Below are 21,016 nucleotides of genomic sequence, written 5' to 3' on the forward strand. Positions count from 1 at the left end.
AGTTTTGTTCCCTTCTGCATTGTAACAAGTTGCATCTAAACTGCAAGTGTAATTATGATGAAATGACTCCCCCAGCCTCAGATAACAACTCACTTCCACATACAGGCATCCATTTTGAAAGGGTGAAATTGATGCATATGTATGAACAAGAGGAAACGCCCAATATATACTGTTAATGGAAAAGGCAAGTTACAAGAAATATGTAGGTGGGGGGTGGGAGGGAGGAAGAAGCAGCACTTGGGGTCATATATAAAGAATGGAGGACGGATCCCCAGGACCTCCATCAAAATAAATAAATAAATAAATCTAATTACCCACCCCACCCCATCCCCCCAAAAGAAGGTAGGATGGGGTGGGACGTAGGTCAGGGAATCTTACTGCTTAGCCACTGGAGTCCAGTAGAAATAAAGGGCAGGTATGTAGGAGACAGTAGAATCAGAGATCAAGTCAGCGCTCACCATCTCCCAGAAGTACACGGCCATCTGAGCCCTGTTCAGGAGCAGTGCCCAGAGGAGCAGGTCACTCCAGGGGGCCTGCCCGGGGATTCCTTCCAGCAAGAGTTCTGAGGCAGGTTTGTCAGGCAGCAGATAGGACTGCAGGCAAGGAAGGTGTGATGAAGGTTGGCCCCGTCCCAGACGCTCCCTGACTCCGCCCCAACTATCAGCCCCGCCCCCTGCCCCTTCAGTCACACATCCAGTTCTCTAGTCACGTCCCTCCCGACATAGCCCCGCCCCCAGGTCCCTTTGGGCTTCTCCCACCCACCAGGTTCCTTACATCCTCCCTGTTGCCTTCGCCCGGGGGGGTGCCCCCGGCGGGGAACGTCGGCGCGCACGTCTTCCCCAGCAACATCCGCAGCACCTGCCCCACCTCAGGGGGTGGTGATTCCTCAGAGGATTTAAGGGCTGGGGTTTTGGTGCCTGCGCTGTGGGACACCTGGTCCAGAAGGCTGCGAATAAGCGAGTTGGGGGGTGCTGCGTTGTAGAGCTGGGTCAGGCGCGTCCGGGTCAGGAAGTGGCCCAAGCTGAGGCCATGGGAGATGAGCAAGCGAACGAACTCCGGCCGGTCATTCAGGAGCGCGTCCATAAGGGAGGCCTCCAGATGGAAGGACTGGTGGGGAGGGAGGAATGGGGGTAGAGGTGAGCACCGAGACAGGCAAAAGGCCAGGTGGGGTCAGAGGTTAAGGACAAGAGATGAGGATACAGAGCTATGAGTGACGAATGGATGGATGGATGGATGGGGAGGGAGGACAGATGGACAATCAGAGATAGATGGACAATTGAGAGAAGGCAGAACAGGCCTTAATGGAAAATAGAACCAGATATCAACGAAGTCAGGGAGAGGGGAGAATGCATCCCTTTTGTCAGGATCCCCAGGCTCCAGGCCCCAACCCCTCACCCGCCACTGGATGTCCCCCCGGAAGAGTTCACTCTGGGCAATGTCCACACGGTTCCAAGCCACAGCCAAACGCAACTCGTCCAGGTAAGCTGAGGCTTCAGAGCTCCCACAGGCTGAAAGGGTGAGAGGGAGAGGGAGCAAGAAGTCAGGGGGAGGTTGGGAACACCTGATGGATGTCTGTGTTACTTCTATTTGAGACACTTGACATCTGAAGTCTGTATAAGGGGAGTGTTGGTGGGCAGAGTCTGGGGTCTTTAAGAAGTCAGGCTATTACAAGCATAAGGTCACTCAGCTCAGGGTTTAGAGCTGCCAAGAAAAGGAAAGGGAATCATTTATTTATTAAACATTTATTGAGGTAGGCTTTGGGCCAGGAAGTGAGAGGGGTGGAGAGAGAAATCGGAAACAGTCCCCGCCCTGAAGTAGCTCATTGGGGGAAATATGCCCCAGAACCACATAACTGCCCTCAGAGTGATCGGTGCCCTTGGTGGCGGGCATAAAATGTGATTAGGGCCCAGGCGAGGCTACAATTGCAAAGATGGAGAGATGCAAGGGGGGCCTCCCAGAGGACGGGCACTGAGCTAGGGCTTTTGAAAGTAGGACTTGCAAGTCTGCATCTAAGATGAGAAAAGAAACCACAGGGCAGCAGGAGCAGCTTGAGCAAAAGCCTGGGTGCAGGAAAACACAGGATATGATGGCAAATGTGAGTCACTCTGATTTCCTGATTGGGGAGAATTTGTGAGAAGCAAGAGGAGACGGAAGCAGGGAAAAAAATCCAAACATCAGAAGGACTCCATAAACCCTGAAGGTCATTAAAGAGAGCAAGGAAGAACAAGAGGCCTGTAAAACCCTGATCCAGCAATTTAATAGATTCAAATGTGTGGAAAGTCTGAAGCATCCAGTGGATCTAAGGAGAAGTAAAGCAAAGCCTAGACATCCCTGGGTCTCAGAGCACTTGTGCCATCGAGTTAGTTTTTCCTTCTGGCTAAACTTGCTCCACATCGGTCTCCAAAGCAAAGGAAGACAGATGTCCCTATCATCTCATCTGGTTTGTTCCAAAAAATCGGTTTTGCAGAACTAGGTTATCAAGTGGAGCGTGGAGGAGCAAAGGGCTTTGAGGAGGGCGATCCTGGGTTCCAATCCCAGCTCCACCAATTGTACTAAATGAATGGTCTCAGGCCAGTCCCTGAACCTTGGGAGCCTCAGTTTCCTCATCTATAAAATGTGAATAATAATGGTACCCACTTAGAGGCATTGTTTTCAATAGTAACTGTAGGAAGATGTCCCAAACTGGGAGGAATCTGCAGCTTGACCAGCATAACTTTAACGTGGGAGAAACCAGAGGCCCAGAGAGAAAAAGTAATACGCCTAGGGCCATAAACTGTATATTTCTCTTCAAAACCCTAAAGCAAATTCAGAGTTGGTTTTTCTATGATTCTATGAATCTCCCCTACTTCCCTCACAGTTTCAAGAGAAGGGGGAAAACTGATGTATCATATCTTGCTTTATATTCTGCCTTAATATGTTACCATTTGTCACCTGGGCCCCTCCCCCCAAGCCCTCGCTGCTCCCCATGTCCATACTGAGCTCAGTGTCTTTCCCCAAAACTGAGCTTCTGTGGGCTCCCCGTCTCAGGGATGGCACCTTTGTCCACCCAGTCATCGAGGCAGACCCTCAGGTGCTGTCCTTGTCCCTCCTTCCCTTCAGATCTATAGCTCATCAGTCCCCAAGCCCCATCTTTCCAGCCCCCTGACTCTGCCTAGCCCCCTTGACTGTCCCCAGGGCCCCAGTGCCAACGCCAGCTTCATCCTCTCCCACAACAATCACTGCAGTCTCCTCCTTTTCTTCATGGTCTCTTCTCTCTAGTCTGACACTGCCTGACCCCAGAGGGTCCTTCTCGACACAGAATTGACCCTGGCCCTCCTGTGCCTCTCAGGACAAAGTCTCAGTTGAGGTCCTGGGTGGTGTGGCCCCGCCCACCTCACCAGCCATCTCTCCATCCCTCCCTTCATGTCACATGCTTCCTGCCATCCACGTGAACCTCTTAGCCCTCCCTCAACATGCCCCACGCAGTGGGCTTGAGAGTCAGACCTGAATTCAAAGCCTGACCTGTTACCTTGTGTGACCAGGGGCAAGTCACTTTCCCCCTCTCAGAGCCTCAGTTTCTTCATCTGCAAACTGCAAATCCTTACAGGTAGGGGTGGAGGATCAGGGGCAATAATGCGTGCCAACTGCTCAGCACAATGCCTGGCTGTTCATAGACTCTTAAGGAGCATTTATCCTCTTTCCTCTTCCTTCCTCACTTCCTGAAACCCCATCAGTTCGACTCTGCTGTCACTGAGCCTGTCCCGGTGTCTCCAGTTTCCCCAGCAGACTGCAATCACTCGCACTTCTGCAGGCAATGGACTTACAACACCAGCCCCTCAAACCACATCTTCCAGAGCCGCTTTGTTTTCTCCCAGGAGGCTGGTGAGTTAACTTCTGTAAAGTGAATCAGATCTGCCCACTGACAGACATCCTCTATGAAAGGATGTGTCCCCACAAGAAATGGAATCATATTAAAAAGAGCTCCCATTTACTAGGGACCAGGCACTGCCCAAGAGCTGACTCTGAGGCTCACCACACTCCTGCCAGATAGTATCTCTATTTTTCACACTAAGGCTCAGAGAGGGAAAGTCACTTTCTCAAAGTCACACAGCAGGGAGGGGGCCGAGCTGGTATTCAAATTTCAGTTTTATCTGATTCCAAAGTCAAAAGTAGCTACTCTTTCTGCATGAACTACAATGCAATTGGGGTGAGGATCTGAGGCTGAGAACACATCAGAAATTTAAACTGTGCCTCTTGGGAATTTTTAATCTAAAGGGGTGTTTTCCCTGTAAAACTCTTCTGACACCAAAAATGACCCTCCCCACCCACATCCCCACAGAGCCCTGGGAATCTTCCTTAACACTTATTTACCTCTTACTAACTCCAAATTCTACTAGTTCCTCAAGGCCCAATTTAAATACCACCTCTCCATTGAATTTCTCTCCCCTTCCTGACTACAGTTCCTCTCCCATGTTTTGTTTTGAATTTACTTAAGGGTGTGTCAAAATAATGCTGGAAGGATCTGGGGTCCTTGAGAGCAGGAAATGGGTCTGCTTTCATCTCTGGAGCCTAGAATGATGTTTGTTGAATAAATAATGAGCTCCATCCTCAGCCTCCACCAGGTGGCCAAGATGCTCCCTACCTCAGTTTTCACCTTCACTCCTCTAGTGAAATATCAGGAGTTCCTCACTGGGAGACAGCACTCTGGTTCATCTCTGACTCCATGGCCCCTCAGGGCCTAAAACATACTGGAGGCATGTAGGAAAGGTAGAAAGAGTAAGTGCGTGGATAGATGGAAAAATGGATGGATAGATGGATGGATGGATGAGAAGATGGATGGATAGATGAAAGATGGATGGATGGGTGGATGGACAGACAAAAAGATGGATGGGTAAATTGAAAGATGGATGGTTAGAAGAATGATGAGTAGACAGAATTGTTAATGGCTATGTGAATGGATAGATAGAAGGATGGGTAAATGGCAAGATGGATGGATGGCTGGGTAAAAGATCGATCTACATATGGTTGGATGGATGGTTGAAGGATGAAAGGATGGGTGGATGGATGCAACAGAAAGAAAGCAATGTTGGAACATAATGAAAGTATCTTAGGAAATCTGTCCAATAGCACCATGCAAAGCCCCAAAATAGGACGATAAAAGGAAAGAGATCAAAGGGGACACAACCTTAGGTTAGAGAGGATGGATAAAGTGCTGAGGCCAGGAGAGGTGTCCAAAGTTAAGCTGACAGTGGGGGAGATTCAGGGGTCCAAGTCTTACCCTTGACAAGGGCCTTCAAAACGATGGTTTCAAATTCCTCAGGGCCGTCTTCAGTTGAATAGACTGTCAGCAGCTCCTTCCGAGTCATGATCCTCTCCACCTGCAATACCAAATTCCACAACCCCAGCCCAACTCCACCTGGGCCTGTCCACAGAGATACGGGAGAATGCTCCCCTCCAGGACCTAGTAATCTCTACTCCCAGTACCGAGGAGTCCAGGTTCCCAGCCTCTCCTCCCTCATATCCATGAGTCTGAGCCCCCATCCCTCTTCCCTTGGATCCAAGACTCCAAGTCCTCAGTACCTTCACCTCTCAAGACCCAGGAGCTGAGGTCCCCAGCTCCCTCCCATCTCAAGATCCAGAGTGGGATGCCCAATATCATACCCGGGCCTGCAGGACCTCAGGGTCCCCTCTGGGGAAGAAACGCTTAATCCGATCTTGGGCTTCATGTCGCCTGCCCCCTCCACTTCCTGGAGCCAGTGTGTCTTCCAGGATCTCTGCCAGGCAGTCTGCAGCTCCCCCTGACCCGGCCACCAGGAGGCAGGGGAGCTGAGCCTGAGTGGCGTCCTCTATCCTCTACAGGATAAAAGGGGGAGTCAGGTTAGGGAAGGAAGATATTCACCTCACCTGGAGTCTAGAACCCCAGCCCTCGCCTCCCCTAAGACTCAGGACCCAGGAGTATGGCCCCCAGCCACTGCTCACTTAGACACAGACATCCGGGCCCCTATACCTGCAACATCTTCTCATCACCATCAATCAGGAGAAGGAGGACAGGGATGTCAATGCCAGTCCCTGAAGAGAGAACAGAGGGCTTGGTCACCTCCCATCAGCCTTTGCAGGGATGGGAGAGAACCACATTTCCCAGGAGGCCCTGTGGCAAAGGTTGGATTCTGCCTAATCCTCAATCCCAAGGCTCATGGGAATTGTCATGCCTTTGAGGACAATGGGAGGGGCCAGATTCTGAAGACAGTAATGATCAACTTCCTGAGGGAGGAGGGGGCTGGGAGCCTGGACTCCTGGGTTCCTGAAGGACGTGGGCTTTTATGGCATGAGTCAATCCTGTAACTGATTAACTGTCCAGGAGCCAGGAGATGATGAACGTTCAAACAGAAAATAAAGGAAATAAAGAATTATAAAAAGGACTATCCAAATACAATAAAGATATTTATCAGAGCCCAACAGCAAAATCATATGAGAGAGTTCTCTACTAACTCTATTCCCATTAAAATAAGAAATGAGACAACATTACTACTATTCACACTTATCTGGAAGTTTTTTTTTTTCTTAACTGGAAGTTTTGAGCTAACATAATAATACAAGAAAATGAAAAAATTGAATGAAAACCTGTATTTTTTTAAACTGGCACAGACAAAGATGTTTATTTGAAGAAAAGATGTTTTATATTCTCAGAATATTGGAGGAACTCCATTCAAAATAAGTATCAGTAAGCAAATTTGGTTAAGAGGACTGATACAAGAAAAATACACAAAAGCCAAAAACTTTCCTCCAACTGGTACTAATATGCATCTTAGCCATATTTTCATAAAAATAATAAAACACCTGGGAATTCATTCATACAGAAATACATGGAAACCTGTCACAATGTATCACATAACTTCAATGCAGTTTGGGGAAAGAGGGGGGTAGGAGGTGTTAGGTGATATTTTCCTTTTTTTAATTTTAATTTAAAATAATTTTAATTTAAAATAATTTTTAAATTCATATGGAAGAATAAATATCAGAAGGGCTAAGAAATTTTTGAGGAAGAACAGCACGGAGGAACTTTTCCTTATATGTATTCAAACATCTTTAAATTGCTGGTAATTAAAAAATATTTTTGGCACAAGAAGAGATAAATAGAGAGGTAGAAGAGAGAAAGGTTCAGAAACAGTTTAACATAGAGAGGAATTTAACCTATAACTGAATTAGCAATATCAAGTTAACTGGGAAAAGATGGTTTATTTATTAAATGGCCATGAAAAAAACAAAGCTTCCCATTTAGAAGAAAAAAAATGTAGATTCCTTACCTCAAAACATGTAAAAAGCATTTCCAAATAGATTAAAGATTTGAAAATAAAAAATACAAGGTATTAAAAAAGAAGGCTTGGAATATTTGCATAGCGTTGGAATGGAGTGGACCTTTAAAGAAAAAAAAAAAAAAAACAAGGGAAACCAAAGGGCTATAAAAGAAATAATAAGTACATCTAACCACATAAAAATGATAGAATTTTTGTGGAAATAGACACCATAATTAAAATATCTGTTAAAAATTTACAGTACATATAACAGTCAAAGCATTACTAGTGACAGGCTATGAAGAATTCTTACAAAAACATAAGAAAGAAGTAACCTCATTCAAAATGTGCAAAGAATAGGAATAGCCAATTCATAAATGAGGAAATCGGATTGACCAACAAAATATATGTTTATATCTTTTAACAGTGGTTAGATAAATTAAAAGATCAAATTTAAAGTGAGATGTCACTCTTTACTCATCAAATTGGAAAAAAAAAAATTAAAGCAAGAGTATCCAAAGCTGGGTGACACTGGACAGAAAAAGACACTCTCACATATTCTCGACAAAGTGAAAATTGCTCCAAATTTTTAGAAAGTTGTCTAGTACTATCTATTCGTATACACACAGAGCAATCTCACTTCAGTGATCTACTGTATAAACTTTAAAACACCTGGATGTTATTACGAATGTTCATATGTCAATATTTATTCAGCATTATTTGTAGTACCAAACACTGATAGAACTTTAAGTCTCCACCCATTGAGAAAAATTTAAATAACAGATGGTACAGCCATTACCAAGGGATATCATCAACTATTAGAAGGAGACGCAAGATAGCGATCTGCACCTAAAGGGATGGTAGTAAGAAAGTGATATGTATAGTATAAAAGAGAGAAAGAAACACCATAGAGGTGGAAATACAATTGCATAGGATTTTATAAGCATAGAGAAAGGTATGAAAGGATAAACTCCAAACCAAATAACACTGATAACACTGATTACTTAATAGAGAGGGTTGGAGCTAGGAAGGGACTCTTTTAACTTTTTTTCTTCTTTGACCCTTGGCTTATTTACAAATTACAACTCATGCAATAAGAATTTCCTTATGTACCTTCACACTGTTTGATTAGTTCCAATAAGCACATATTAAAGCTGCCATAAAATATTATGCTGTGTGGAAGAAGCCAGTCTCAAAAGGTCATGATTCCATTTATATGATCCTCTGGATAAAAAGGAGACTAGAAGGATGGCAAAGCCAGTAAGTGGCTGCGAGGCGTTGGGTCCAAACGGAACAGAATCTATCTGTGTCCTGACTGAGGAAATGGTCACATGAATCCATACATATGCTAAAACTCATAGAATTATACACCCCAAAAAGATAATTTTTAAAAATAAGGTTAAAGGTGCCAAAAAAACTAAGTAAAATTTAAGAATTAAGTGGACACTTTATAAAATACAGGAAATGTTTCAAAGAAGCAACTTTTGGTTTAGCTGATTTTCTCCACTGGACATTTGTGTCTGTTTTAGCAATTTCTGTCCTTGTCTTAATTATTTCCTTGCTTCTACTTTCTCTAGATTTGATTTGCTCTTCTGTTTCTAAGTTGGTTTTTTCCCACTGGAGATTTAAATCATTAATTTTCAGACTTTCTTTTCTTTTCTTTTAAATATATATGTGCTTTTAAGTCTACAAGTATTGTACTGGCCTTATCCCAAAAGTGTTAGTATGTCATAACATCATTATCATTCAGTTCAAAATATTTTCTAGCTTTTTTTCTTCTTTGATGGGTGGGTTATTTACAAACTACCACTGATGCAATGATATGGATGAATCTCACAGAAATAATGTTGAGTATAAGAAGCCAAACTTTAAAACGTGCTGCTGTGATTCTGTTCATGTGAAACATGGTCAGAACTACCATAAGTTGTGACAAGCAGGATAGGGTGGCCCTTGGGTGTGGGCAGAAGAAGGAGCTGATTATGCTCTGTTTCTTGATCTGGGTGCTGGTGGCATAAGCTGGTTCAGTTTTGTTTAAAATTCATCAAGCTGTCCACATCCACATATTGTAGATTTCAAGGTAAAGTTTTTTTTTTTTTTAACACAGCAAATGATGGGAGAAGCCCATCACTTAACCATCACTCCTCCTGACCTCAACCCTCAAATTCCGACCAGATCAGCCCCCTGGGATCCTGAGCCGTGGGCCATGAATCTCCAGTGGAAAAAAGCCACTCACCTCCCACGCCCGTCTTTTGCTGGGCGACGTAGGACTCGAAGCCCAAGCGGAAGCGGTTCTCTCCGCCCAGCCGGCCGTGCGTGCCGTCGTCCACCAGGAAGAAGGCCGAGTAGTTGTAGTCGAGAGGAAACTGCACCCCATCCTCGGGGTCGCCGCGCCACCGGTACCTCGCAGGGAAGGAGCCCTGGGGGACAAGTGACCAGACCAGGGAGCCTTTCCACCAGAGCCAGGAGGACAGGCAGCAACTGCTCTTCCCTCGACCCTGAGCCCGGTTCCCAGCTCCTCCTCCCTCAGACCCGGGATTCCCAGCCCCCAGTCCCCTCCATTCCCAAGCCCCTGGGTCCTACCTTGGGGTTGATGAGTGTCTCTCTATTCCGAACCACACCCCAGGGAGCCACGCCCATGGCCACCACCTTGCTGCCCCCAGTGCTGGCCGTCTGGTGGTCCCGCACAGCCACACCAACATGCCGGCCAATGCCCTGGTGCAGCCCTCCAGTGACAATCCAGGCCCCTACACGGCGACACGAAGAGTGGTGATGAGGTCCAGAGACAACACAGGCATGTAGAGACAGAGAGACTAGAGAGTCAGACAAAAACCCACACAGAGACTGACGGGGCGGGGGTTGGGGGCGGGTAGACAGCATCTTAGAGAAGTTGAGGGAGGGCACAGCCCCCCTCCCACCCTCAGTCACCTGTGCTCTGGGCAGCGCGCACCAGACCGCGTCGCAGCAGGTCCTGCAGCCAGGTCTGGAGGATGGGGCCCCCCGACCCCCCCAGCACTGACACCACCAGGTTCGGGGCCCGGAAGCCCCATGTGCGTGTGACCAGATTATAAACTGTAGCTGGATCCGTGCGGTCAGAGAGCCGGAGGAACTGTGGACACACGAGAGGAGGGAACACGGGGAGGAAGACAGAGACGGAGAGATAGGGACAGAGACGCAGAGAGATGACAGAGATCCGGGGGCGGGGCGAGGGCAGCGGCGGGTGGGTGACAGAGACCCAGGGGAGAGGGACAGAGAGAGAAAGGGACAGAGATGCAGAGAGAGAATGACAGAGATCGGGGGTAGGGGAGCAGACAGGGACCCAGACGGAGGTGGACAGGGACCGAGAGAAAGGGAGACAGAGACCCAGAGAGAGGCAGACAAACTCAGATAGAGAAGGATGGATTCAGAGAAGACAGACAGGGGTGGAGGGGACAGAGATCCAGGAGAGGTAAAAACAGGGATGGACAAATGGGGAGACACAGTGTTCAGCTGAGGCACCCCCAGACCCTGGCTCTAGGAGCCCCCGTTGGCATGCAGCCCCGTGGCCAACCCTGGCCCTGCCCAGACATGCGGGTCTCACATTGCTGGCCTTGCGGCCGGCTCCCAGGAAGTCCAGGTCCCCGAAGGCATCTGTGGGCTTCTCCGTGGTGTGTAAGTTACTGTCCCACACGGTCACCACGGCTGCCCCGAACGCATCCTCCACGGCCACTGACGGGTGGGCACGCCGAGGATGCCCACATTGGCACAAGGTCCCTCTGAGGGGTGGGGAGGAGGAACATGAACCCGAGGGGTGTCCCCACCAACCCCAAGCATCCTAGAGAAATGTCCAAATTTCTGCATGCCCCCCAGAAGTGTTCACTGTCCATGCTGATGCTGGCACTGCCCCTCTCTGGTTCTGACTAGCTTGAGGGAGAGACTGGGGTGGGAGGTGACAGCCTCAGTCACCTAGCCCACCAGTAGGAAGCCACAGTGGCTCAAGTAAGCCTGAGCAGGGAGGTCTTCAGGGCCCTACCCTCACTGTTGCCTGTAGGGCCTGAAATGGGAACATGATTGCTGCCTGCAGACAAAATATATACTGACATGAAAAGGAAAATCCAGAGAGTGATTCAGAGAGCACGCATGCGCTGGAGGCTGAGGCAGCTGTGTGACTTTGGGCAAGTGGCTTCACCTCTCTGAGCCTAAATTGCCTCCTCAAGTGAAAAGACAATAATAGCACAGCCTACTTCATAGAACTATGAGGCGTCGATGAAAAAACTCAACATTTCCTAAAATGGGGGTTGCATACCAGACCCAGTCTTCATGAACTCCACACAGAGCTTTAAATAACCTTGAATAACACAGTGAGAAAATCATTCCTTTCTGAGTTCTCGTGATTACTGTCAAGGAGAGAGGCTCAGCTGGGTGCTAGAATATTTTTAATGCCTAACCCTTTACTACTCTTTCTTTGTAACAGAGAAAAGCTGGCCTCAGGCTCAGAAAACTGAGCTGGCAACAGCATCCAGTTAGAAAGTAAATATTTTTATTTGCTTTTCATTGCAATTGTCTTTTATTACAAGTTTCATTCTCTTTGTGGCAAATGGAACAGATTTTCCATTTACGATGACCATATATTCAACTTTTTCCACCTAAATAAATGTACAAACATCCCTTGTTACCTGATGGGAATGGCACCTGAGTTTTAAAGAGCAAGCTCAGTGGTAGAGTGAATGCTCAGCATGCACGAAGTCCTGGGTTCAACCCCCAGAACCTCATTAAAATAAATAAACTTAATTACCCACCCCCAGAAAAAAACAACAACAAAACAACTAAAAAAAAAAAAAATAGAGATAGAGAAAGCAACACGAGTTGGGGGGAATGAAGGATTTATTTGAAAATGCATCTAAATCTCTTTGGTCCCTGGTTCCGGAAGGGATTCAGATACTGGGTAGACCTGCATTGATGTAAATGGAGTGAGTCATGATTTAAAGACCAATTTTATGGAAAGAATAGCACAGGTGGCCTGTGGATTTGGCAAAAGTTGTAAAGACACTAAAAGAATGACCAACCAGTCCACACAGAATCCTAGCACAGTGAGAACTACAGGAAACACATGCCCCCTTTCTGAGTCTACCTCCAGGGTCCTGGCATGCCTCAGTTTATCCACTTAATCCTTTCACCCATCTCATCCCCATCCCTGGACCTCCTTCATTCCCTTCCATCTACTTCCCACTAGACCTTCCTAACAAAATTTCTTCATGGAATGTTCCAGAACCTGAACGGTCCAATACAGTAGCCTCTAGTCATACAGCACTCTTTATATTCAAATAAACTAAAATTAAATACAATTAAAAATTCCATTCCTCAGTTGCTCTGGCCACATTTGAAGTGGTCAGGAGCCACATGTGGCTGCCATATTGGATGTGGATGTAGAACATTTTCACCATCGCAGAAAGTTGTGGTGGACAGCCCTGGCAGACTCTCCCTCCGCACATTTCATCTCCTACCCTTTTTCCTCTGTGTGGCCACCGAAGCTGAAATTGTTCCTGATAAAGTCAGCAATTACCTGCACGTCCTCAAACACAGTGGCTTCTAGTCAGGTGTCATCTGACAGAGCAGCACTGATCACCGCTAAAAGGCTCTGATTCTAGAAAACTTTTCCTTTGGCAGGGCACACCCGTTCTCCTGGCTACTTTGTCTCTGCCTCATCTGTGGCTTTCTCTTCCTCTGCACCTTCCTTGAGAGCAGGCGTTCCCCAGAGCAAGGATCACATGGCTGCCCTACAAGGGTCTCAGACTCAGTGCCCCCAGGGGCCAGATCAGTAACTTAAGGGAAAGAAGCACCAAGTGGAAAATTATAAGTGAATGTGCCGAAGGCTGTGGTGACTTGAGGCAGCATGTTTGTCTCGAGGCATTCAGAGACAGGTTTTTAGAAATCCTCTTCCATGAAAAAAAAAAAAAAAAAGATCGGGCATAGAATTGCCATTTTGCAATTTCCTCTGATTTTATGAGTTCTTCCCCCTACCCCGACCCTTAACATCTCACCAACTTCCACATCCACATTACATCTACAGCCAGGACTTCTCAAATCTTAGATGGAAATCACAGACCTTTCCTAAGCCCCTGATGCAGGTCTGCGATGCCCCTGGTTCCCCCCAGGCCTTTCCCACGCATGAGGTCCCCCTCTGAGCTCAGCAACATTTCTCAAACCTGTTCATCTCCCTGGGTCCCCATCTCAGGGACAACCCCACTGTCTCCCAGGCCCCAGACCAGATGTCTGAGGTCCATCCTCCCCTCTCACTCCCCAAATCCATGGGTCCCCAAGCTCTTAACCTCCTGAATCTTTGCCTTGTCCCCTCCACTCTCTGTCCCCACAGCCCTGATCTGGCTCAGACCTCTTCTCCTCCCACCCAGACCCTCACTCAGCCTCTTAAACTCCTATTCATCCTCACGTGGCCCTCAGAGGGTCTTTCCACACCCAGAGCTGATCCTGACCCTCCCATGGACCAGGGACATGGTCCTTCCAGCCCCTTCCAGGTGGCCTTGGAGGCCTTGTGAGTTCCGGCTCCACCCTCCTCCAGACACTCCTTGCACTTCGAACTTCGCCCCATTTCCTAGTCACATTACATTGTCAAAGGGGCAGTTTACACCGTTCCCATTTCTGGAATTACTTTCCATGCCTTTCTCTCCAGTCCGCCTTCAACTGTCAAACTCTAGCTCATCCTTTAAATGTCACCTCACTGGACCCTCATCCTCCAGAAACTACTAGTGCCACCCTGTGTCCCCTCCCCAGTCTTAGCCAGATGCCCCCTCTTGGCTCCCACCTGATCCAGTGGCCTGTCCATTGCAGCTCCCATTTCCTTGCCTTACAATCGTCTTCCTCCCACCAGGCCACTTTTTTGATCACACTTCCCATCAGTAAAAGTTTTTGAGAACTCACCCCTAAATAATGTGTATGTTTATTTTTACATAATTCAAGCCATCCTGCACTAATGTAATATCTTCATAACGAAACACACACTAAGTTAGGAATGTTTGCATTTCCCACACCCCAAAGGTTGTCTTGGAGACAGCTAGAAAGCCAGAACTCACTTGAGAAACCATCACTGAATGCCAGAAGCGCCTAAGGGCAGCCACCCCCTGGCCACTCAGCACAAGCACAGGGCCTACACACGCTAGATAACTGCTACCTTCCAGTTAGAATCAGAGATATTTTCCAGTGCTTACGATGTGCTGGGCGCTGTTGCAGAAATACCACAAGCATTAACTTGTTTAATTCTCACAATAAGCCAGGAGGGAGGGCCTGTTTTTATGCCCAGATGACAGATGAAGCCCAGAGAAGTGAAATGATTTCCCCAAAGTCACACAGCACATGCCCCAGCTGAAATTTAAACCCTGGCATGGCCTGTGCTCTTGAAAATCATGCCGCCTTGAGAATGCTGACTGAAGGTTTCTTGGAGGAATGAACGAACGAACGAATGAATGAAACAGAGACAGCCAAGAAAGAAAGTCAGAGATAGTGATACAAGTAGCCAGAGACACACAGAGGAGACACGAGGAAGGAAAGAAACAGAACCCAGCCCTGGGGCTTTAACACTGACCCTGAGTGGGAGAATGGGAAATTGCAAGCCTTTGCAGACTGACCCAAGCCCTCCGCAGGGTAAGAGCCACCAGGGAACGCCCTTGGGAGTGTCCGCAGTGACAGGAATGGGGGAGGGGAGGAGCCAAAGGGCGGGGTCTGCGGTGGGCGGGGTCAGCGGGCCCGGGGCGCTCTGGGGTCCGTCCCCGGGGCGAACTCCTCACCCCGGATCTGCGGGGTCAACGATGAAAGTCGTGCACGTCTTCTTCTTGAAGATCTTGGGGATCCAGCTCTGAGGACAGGAACAAGAAGGGTGGTGGGGGGAAATCCAGTTCAGTCCCATGGGACACGGAGTGACCCACCGGCGCCGTAGCCGGAGACCCAGGAGTCCGGGACCACAGCGCCTTTCTCCCCCAGACTCAGGAATCTCAACCCTCCAACCCTTACCTCCTATCTGTCCCCAAGGACCCAGGAGTCCGGGCCTCCAGCAACCCCTTCCTTTGACTCAAGAATCTGGGTTTCCAGCGCCCTCCTCCGTGGGAACCAGGAGACCAGGCCCCCAGCCCCCTGCTCCCTCAGACCCGGGGTCCGGCCGCCGTACCTGCTCCTTCTCCGCACCCACCATGCTGCTGCAGCCGCCGCAACCTATCCGACTCCCCGCATTCCCTCCACTAACCCGGGTTTCTGATGCACCTAGGACAAACCGGATCCGCCGCTTTCCAGCCCGGTCTGGGGCGGGGCCAGGTCTGGGGGGCGGGGAATCTGAGAGACGCGTAGGGCGGGAGGCGGGGCGAAGGGTCGGACAAGGTCTGGGACAGAGACCCAGAGAGAGGGGTGCAGAGCCCCAGAGTGGGGGAGGGGGACAAAGACTCAGAGAGAGGGTGAGACAGAGACCCAGAGAGGAAATGCTAGCAGTGAGGGAGAGGACACACTGACCCAAGTGGAAAGGTGGAAGACACTAAGACTTAGGTGGGAGCAGAGAATCAGAAAGAGGGGGACAGAGATTGGTGGGGGGCTAGACTGACCCAAAGAGGGAGGGAGGGGGAGGGAGGGAGGGGGAGAGAGAGAGAGAGAAAGACTTGGATGGAGGGCAGACGCTCAGAGTAAGAGGGAAAGACAGAAGTCCAAGAGAGACAGGGGAACAGAATCTTGGGGGTGGGGGGCACAGGGACCCTGAGAGGGTGGGTGAAGGAACAGTAACAGAGAGAAGGAGACCCGTAAAGAAGGATAGGGACCCAAAAAGCAAGGATGATAGAGATAGGATGAGGAATGAGAGATACTGACACACAGACCGGCAGGGCCACACGTCTCCTGCCAGCTCTCCGATGGACAGCTGCAGCTTCCTGGGAAACCTGAGTGCCCCACCCCCACCCCATGCTGTATTTATAGCCCTGGCCTGGCCCCATCCCCTGCCCCCAGATCAGAGTTCCAGGGACAGGAGGTCACGGGTACGTGTGCTGAAGCAAAATTCCTTTCACCCCTCTCCAGGGCCTCCATGTTGGCATTCACTGTCTCAGCTAAGTAGCCCCTTCCAGCCAGAAACTTCCCATAACCTAACCCCCAATCTTTCCTTGTCAGGGGTCTCACCCCTCAGATACATCCCTCCTGCTCCCCACCCAGCTGGCCCAGGCTCCGCCAAACTGACCCACTAAAAATCTAGCCGTTGTCTTTGCAGCTGCCAAACATGAGCTTATTGGCAGTCTAAAGTCAAGTCTCTGGGTCCCCCTCTCCTGGCCAAGGGGAGGCTCCTTCACCCACCCACTCTCCAGCTAGGAGGAAGAGGAGCAGGAGGGGAGGGGCAGGCGGGGACTAACCCAGAATAACTCAGAGTAAATTTAGACACAGAGAAGGGAGGGGAGAGACCCTATTGGCTGGGAAGTGGGAGGGAGGGCCAGAGAGGGGGGTCAGGGGGCTCTGTAGGCGGCCTCAGAGGGGTGTCCAGAGTTTGGTAGTGAAGGCCAGAGGGCAGAGACAGACACAGCAAAGACACAGGGAGAAAGAAAGAGAAGGACCCCAGAAGTGACAAGGACCCCAACATTCACTCCTATAGCCACAGCAGCAGCAGGAACCAGCCCTGGGAGAAGCTCTGCTGCCTGTCTGTCCCCATGGGCCACCTTGGGCCATGGCTGCACATGTCTCTCCTCTGGGCTGCTGTGGTCAGCCTACTCCTCCCCCAAGCCATGACCCAGCAGCTGAGAGGGGCTGCGCCGGGCCCCAGCAACTGGAACAACAATGCAGGAGTCTCGGAGTCTTCAGAGGACGTGTCAGGTGAGTTTGGTCATGCCACGCACAGCCACAGAGGCCATAGAGATGAGAATAAGGATGTTCCCACAGAGAATGGACATCATTTCTGGGGCCACGGAGACCATGGAGAGGAGGATGAAGATGTATCCAGAGAATACCATCACCAAGTCCAAGGCCACAGGTACCAAGGCCACGAGGTGGGAGATGAGAATGTCTCTGATGAGGAGCAATTCACAGAGCAGATTCAGCAAGCCCATGGGCACAAAGGCCCTGTGAATGAAGACATGGATGATTCAGCTGAGCACAGGCACCACTTCCCCAGCCACAGGAGCCACAGCCATCAAGACGAAGATGAGGACGAAGTTGTGTCTAGTGAGCATCACCATCATATCACCAGGCGTGTATACCAAGGCCATGGAGAAGAGGAGGATGAAGAAGATGAGGAGGAGGAGGGAGGCGTCTCCACTGATTACCGACATCAGGCCCATAGGCACCGAGACCATGGGAAGGAAGTGGATGAGGATGTCTCAGGTGAACACCACCATCATGGCCCCAGCCACAGACACCAAGGCCATGAAAAAGAAGAAGAAGATGATGTCATCTCCGCTGAGCACAGACATCAAGTCCACAGGTACCAAGACTATCAGAAAGAAGAGGATGGGGTTGTCTCAGCTGACTACCACCACCATGGCCCCAGCCACAGACACCAAGGCCACAAAGAAGAAGAAGAAGAAGAAGGAGAAGAAGAAGAAGGAGAAGAAGGAGAAGGAGAAGGAGAAGGAGAAGGAGAAGGAGAAGGAGAAGGAGAAGGAGAAGAAGAAGAAGAAGAAGAAGAAGAAGAAGAAGAAGAAGAAGAAGAAGAAGAAGAAGAAGAAGAAGAAGAAGAAGAAGAAGAAGAAGAAGAAGAAGAAGAAGAAGAAGAAGGAGAAGGAGAAGGAGAAGGAGAAGGAGAAGGAGAAGGAGAAGGAGAAGGAGAAGGTGATGATGATGATGATGATGATGATGATGTCATCTCCACTGAGCACAGACACCAAGTCCACAGGCACAGAGGCCATAGGAAGGAAGAGGATGAGGATGTCTCAGATGACCACCATCATATCTCTAGCCACAGACACCAAGGCCACAGAGACAAGGAAGATGAGGATGAGGTTGTGTCCACTGAACACTGGCACCAGGTTCCCAGACATATTCACCATGGCCTTGGAGATGAGGAAGAGGAGGAAGAGGAGGAGGTCACAGTAAAGTTCAGCCGCCATGTTGCAAGCCACCAACTCCAAGGCCACAAGAGCACTGAGAAGGAGGACTTCCCAGGTGAGTATAAAAGAGCAGCCGCTGACCATCACTACCACGGAGTCTCCACGGAGGAAGATGAAGACATCTCTGCCAAGCTTGGCCACCAGGATCCCAGTCACAGGCAGCAAGGCCATAGCGATGAAGGGACTGTCCACAGAGGATCCATCAAAGAGGAGATTAGCCACCAGCCCCCAGAACACATAGGGGTCAAGGATAGAAGCCATTTAAGGGAGAGTGATTCTGAGGAGGAAGAGGACCACAGCTCCCATGAAGGAGATGATGAAGGTTCAGAGGAGGGAGAAGAAAGCACCCACCATGGCAGACTGGACCAGGAGGATGAGGAAGATGAGGAGGAAGGTCATGGCCTCAGCCTGAGCCAGGAGGAGGAAGAAGAGGATGAAGAAGAGGCGGAAGAAAGGAGGAAAGAGAGGGCTGAGGTTTGGGTCCCACTGAGTCAAGACCACCAGGAGGAAGAAGATGAGGAGGAAGGGCTGGAGGAAGACAAGCTTCCCTTCACCATCATCCCCAACCCACTGGCCAGAAGGGAGGTGGCTGGAAGTGCTTCCAGTGAGGAGGAGAGTGGTGAGGACATGGGTAAGTGATCTGATTGGATGGGAGTGGGGAGGGGTGGAGTCAGCTTGGGTCATTGCTGCCCTCTTGTCCCCACAGATCCGCAGGATGCCCAGGAGTACAGGAACTACCAGCCAGGGTCCCTGTGTGGCTACTGCTCCTTCTGCAATGTATGTCCGCAACCCAGATCCATCCACCAAGCTGTTACTAGAATTTGTTCCAGGGCTGTGGTGTGCCTTGGGAGGGCTCTGAGCAAAGGAGGGTCAGGGGTAGTTCTCAGTGAACAAAGATACTTCGGGGGTGACGTTGGGGAGAGACTGGAGGCCAGGAGACCGGGGAGGAGGCTGGCGCAACGGTCCAGGAAAGAGCTGCCCTTGTGGATGTGGGGACAGAGAGAAGGGTGCAAGGTGGAGCCAGGGGAAGTGGGACAGGACTGGAGACTGACAGACTGTGAGGAGAATAGGGAGGGAGGGGGTGAAGAGAGTACCCGAAGTTTCAGCCCACAGTGATCAGGGAACGTGGCAGCGCTCTCCAATAGGGAAACAAGGTGAGTGGAAAGCAGATCGGGGGGAAATACTGAGTTATGTTGAAGATAATGAGGGTGAGGTGTTGGAGAAACGTCCAGGGGGCAGGCTGGAGGACTGGCAAGTGGCTCCTAAATGGGGTTAGAGTTTCTATCTAACCAGGATCTTCTGGTCCCCAGCGATGCACTGAATGTGAGAACTGTCACTGTGACGAGGAGAACATGGGAGAGCACTGCGACCAGTGCCAGGTGAGACTTCCCTTAGATTCAAGAACCCACCAGGCTTCAGAATGGCCCGGGACCATCTGGGCACCTCCAGCCCCAGTTTCTGGCCTCTGCCCTTAAACTGACCCGCCTTACCCTGATGTAGTCTTGACTCCAAACCCGATCCTGCCTCAGCCTTAACTTCCACCTAGCTAGCCTCCAGCCCCTGTACGGCCCCCGGCCCAACCTGACTCCGCCCCAGACCACGTCCGACCGCCTTTTCTCTCTCCCCGTCCACGCCCTCAGCACTGCCAGTTCTGCTACCTCTGCCCGCTAGTCTGCGAAACGGTCTGCACTCCAGGTGAGCTTGGGCGGGGCCGAGGAAAAACGTGACGAAGGGGAGGGGCCTGGTGTGGAGGCGGGGCCAACCTGAGGGTCGGGCCCGGAAGGTTGTGGGGCGTGGCCAGGGCCGAGAATCTGAGGCTGGAACCGGAGGAACATGGAGGGGCGGGGCCTGGGCAGCGGGAAGGTTGGGGATAGGTGCCAAAGCCTAAGAGGTTAGACTTGGCTGGAGGGTTGAGGGGTGGGTCTAGAACCGAGAGGCCGGGGCCAAGGCAAGTGGAATTCGAAGGACAGGGCAGGGAGGGTGGGGCTACTAGAGAAAAGCATCTAGAGCAAGGAGGAAGGAGTGGGACCTTTGAAGGAGTCTCAATAGAAGAATTCTTTGAGGGGGGAAGAAATCAGGAAAAGGAGGCGGAGCTAGTCCTGATCCCAGACTGAGTGAAAAGTAGCCCCCTAATTCCACCTGTGGAGTACCCCTCAAGCCTCTTCTTTCCCACAGGAAGCTACGTCGACTATTTCTCCTCGTCCCTGTACCAGTAAGTGCGTGGAGGGGGAAGTTTAAGGGCCCTGTTTGGAAAGGTGCTGTCCCAGTATGAATTATTGGACGACCCTGAGACTATTTCCCCCTTGGTGAAAATGGGCAAGTTAATGATCTCCAAGCGCCCTGGGGTGAGCTTTGGACACCTCGGCTGTCTAACCTCTGCATCCTTCTCTCCAGAGCCCTGGCAGGCATGCTGGAAACTCCGGAACCCTGACCCAGGCTCGCGGCTGCAGCGCAGACACATCTCCCTGGTCTCCCAACCCCTTTCCACGAGCCCTATTTATTTCTCTGAATAAATGTGCTCCCCGAAACCTCATTGTCTGGGGGGGATCTGGATTCTCTGGGCACTGGGGAACACAGGTGGGGACTGGGGACTTGAACTCCTGGATCTGAGAGAGGTGGGGCTTGAGACTCCTGGGTCCTCGAGGTGGTTGGTTTGCTTTCCTTAGGTTCTGTTAAATAAATCAGTCAACACGG

General features: G+C 50.0%; 2 protein-coding genes across 9 annotated transcripts in view; one reads left to right on the plus strand and one right to left on the minus strand.

The window, feature by feature from the left end:
• Positions 1–15,768, minus strand: part of TRPM4 (transient receptor potential cation channel subfamily M member 4) — a 51,572-nt gene extending 35,804 nt beyond the window's left edge. Inside the window, exons 1-12 of one of the 8 annotated variants that reach the window (XR_012508965.1) lie at positions 15,424–15,766; positions 15,047–15,114; positions 10,849–11,023; positions 10,197–10,377; positions 9,852–10,015; positions 9,505–9,688; positions 5,987–6,048; positions 5,641–5,832; positions 5,258–5,357; positions 1,396–1,508; positions 763–1,107; positions 459–593 (exon numbers count right to left, since the gene is read on the minus strand). Coding sequence is in view for 7 of the 8 variants with exons in the window: in XM_074369259.1 (XP_074225360.1) it covers positions 459–593; positions 763–1,107; positions 1,396–1,508; positions 5,258–5,357; positions 5,641–5,832; positions 5,987–6,048; positions 9,505–9,688; positions 9,852–10,015; positions 10,197–10,377; positions 10,849–11,023; positions 15,047–15,114; positions 15,424–15,447 (1,743 nt within the window). In the remaining variant the exon portion in view is untranslated. Of the gene's footprint in view, positions 1–458; positions 594–762; positions 1,108–1,395; positions 1,509–5,257; positions 5,358–5,640; positions 5,833–5,986; positions 6,049–9,504; positions 9,689–9,851; positions 10,016–10,196; positions 10,378–10,848; positions 11,024–15,046; positions 15,115–15,423 lie in introns of those variants that run through there. The other 7 variants (XM_074369261.1, XM_074369259.1, XM_074369262.1 and 4 more) reach the window with 7 other exon arrangements.
• Positions 15,769–16,732: 964 nt separating this feature from the next.
• Positions 16,733–20,855, plus strand: HRC (histidine rich calcium binding protein). The gene is made up of 6 exons (XM_010946946.3): positions 16,733–18,953; positions 19,029–19,099; positions 19,633–19,701; positions 19,963–20,017; positions 20,498–20,534; positions 20,717–20,855. Exons 1-6 carry the CDS (start codon positions 16,928–16,930, stop codon positions 20,751–20,753), a joined length of 2,295 nt encoding a protein of 764 aa, XP_010945248.2. The 5' UTR covers positions 16,733–16,927; the 3' UTR covers positions 20,754–20,855.
• Positions 20,856–21,016: the final 161 nt, after the last annotated feature.

Source organism: Camelus bactrianus, chromosome 9 (assembly GCF_048773025.1).
Source record: "Camelus bactrianus isolate YW-2024 breed Bactrian camel chromosome 9, ASM4877302v1, whole genome shotgun sequence".
Taxonomy (NCBI): domain Eukaryota; kingdom Metazoa; phylum Chordata; class Mammalia; order Artiodactyla; family Camelidae; genus Camelus; species Camelus bactrianus.

Excerpts from the sequence above, each read along its gene's own strand:
- HRC (XM_010946946.3), top strand. The coding sequence starts at position 16,928 with ATGGGCCACCTTGGGCCATGGCTGCACATGTCTCTCCTCTGGGCTGCT. Across the intron at positions 19,100-19,632 it reads GCTACTGCTCCTTCTGCAAT|CGATGCACTGAATGTGAGAA; the intron begins GTATGTCCGCAA and ends TCTGGTCCCCAG. Across the intron at positions 20,018-20,497 it reads CGAAACGGTCTGCACTCCAG|GAAGCTACGTCGACTATTTC; the intron begins GTGAGCTTGGGC and ends TCTTTCCCACAG.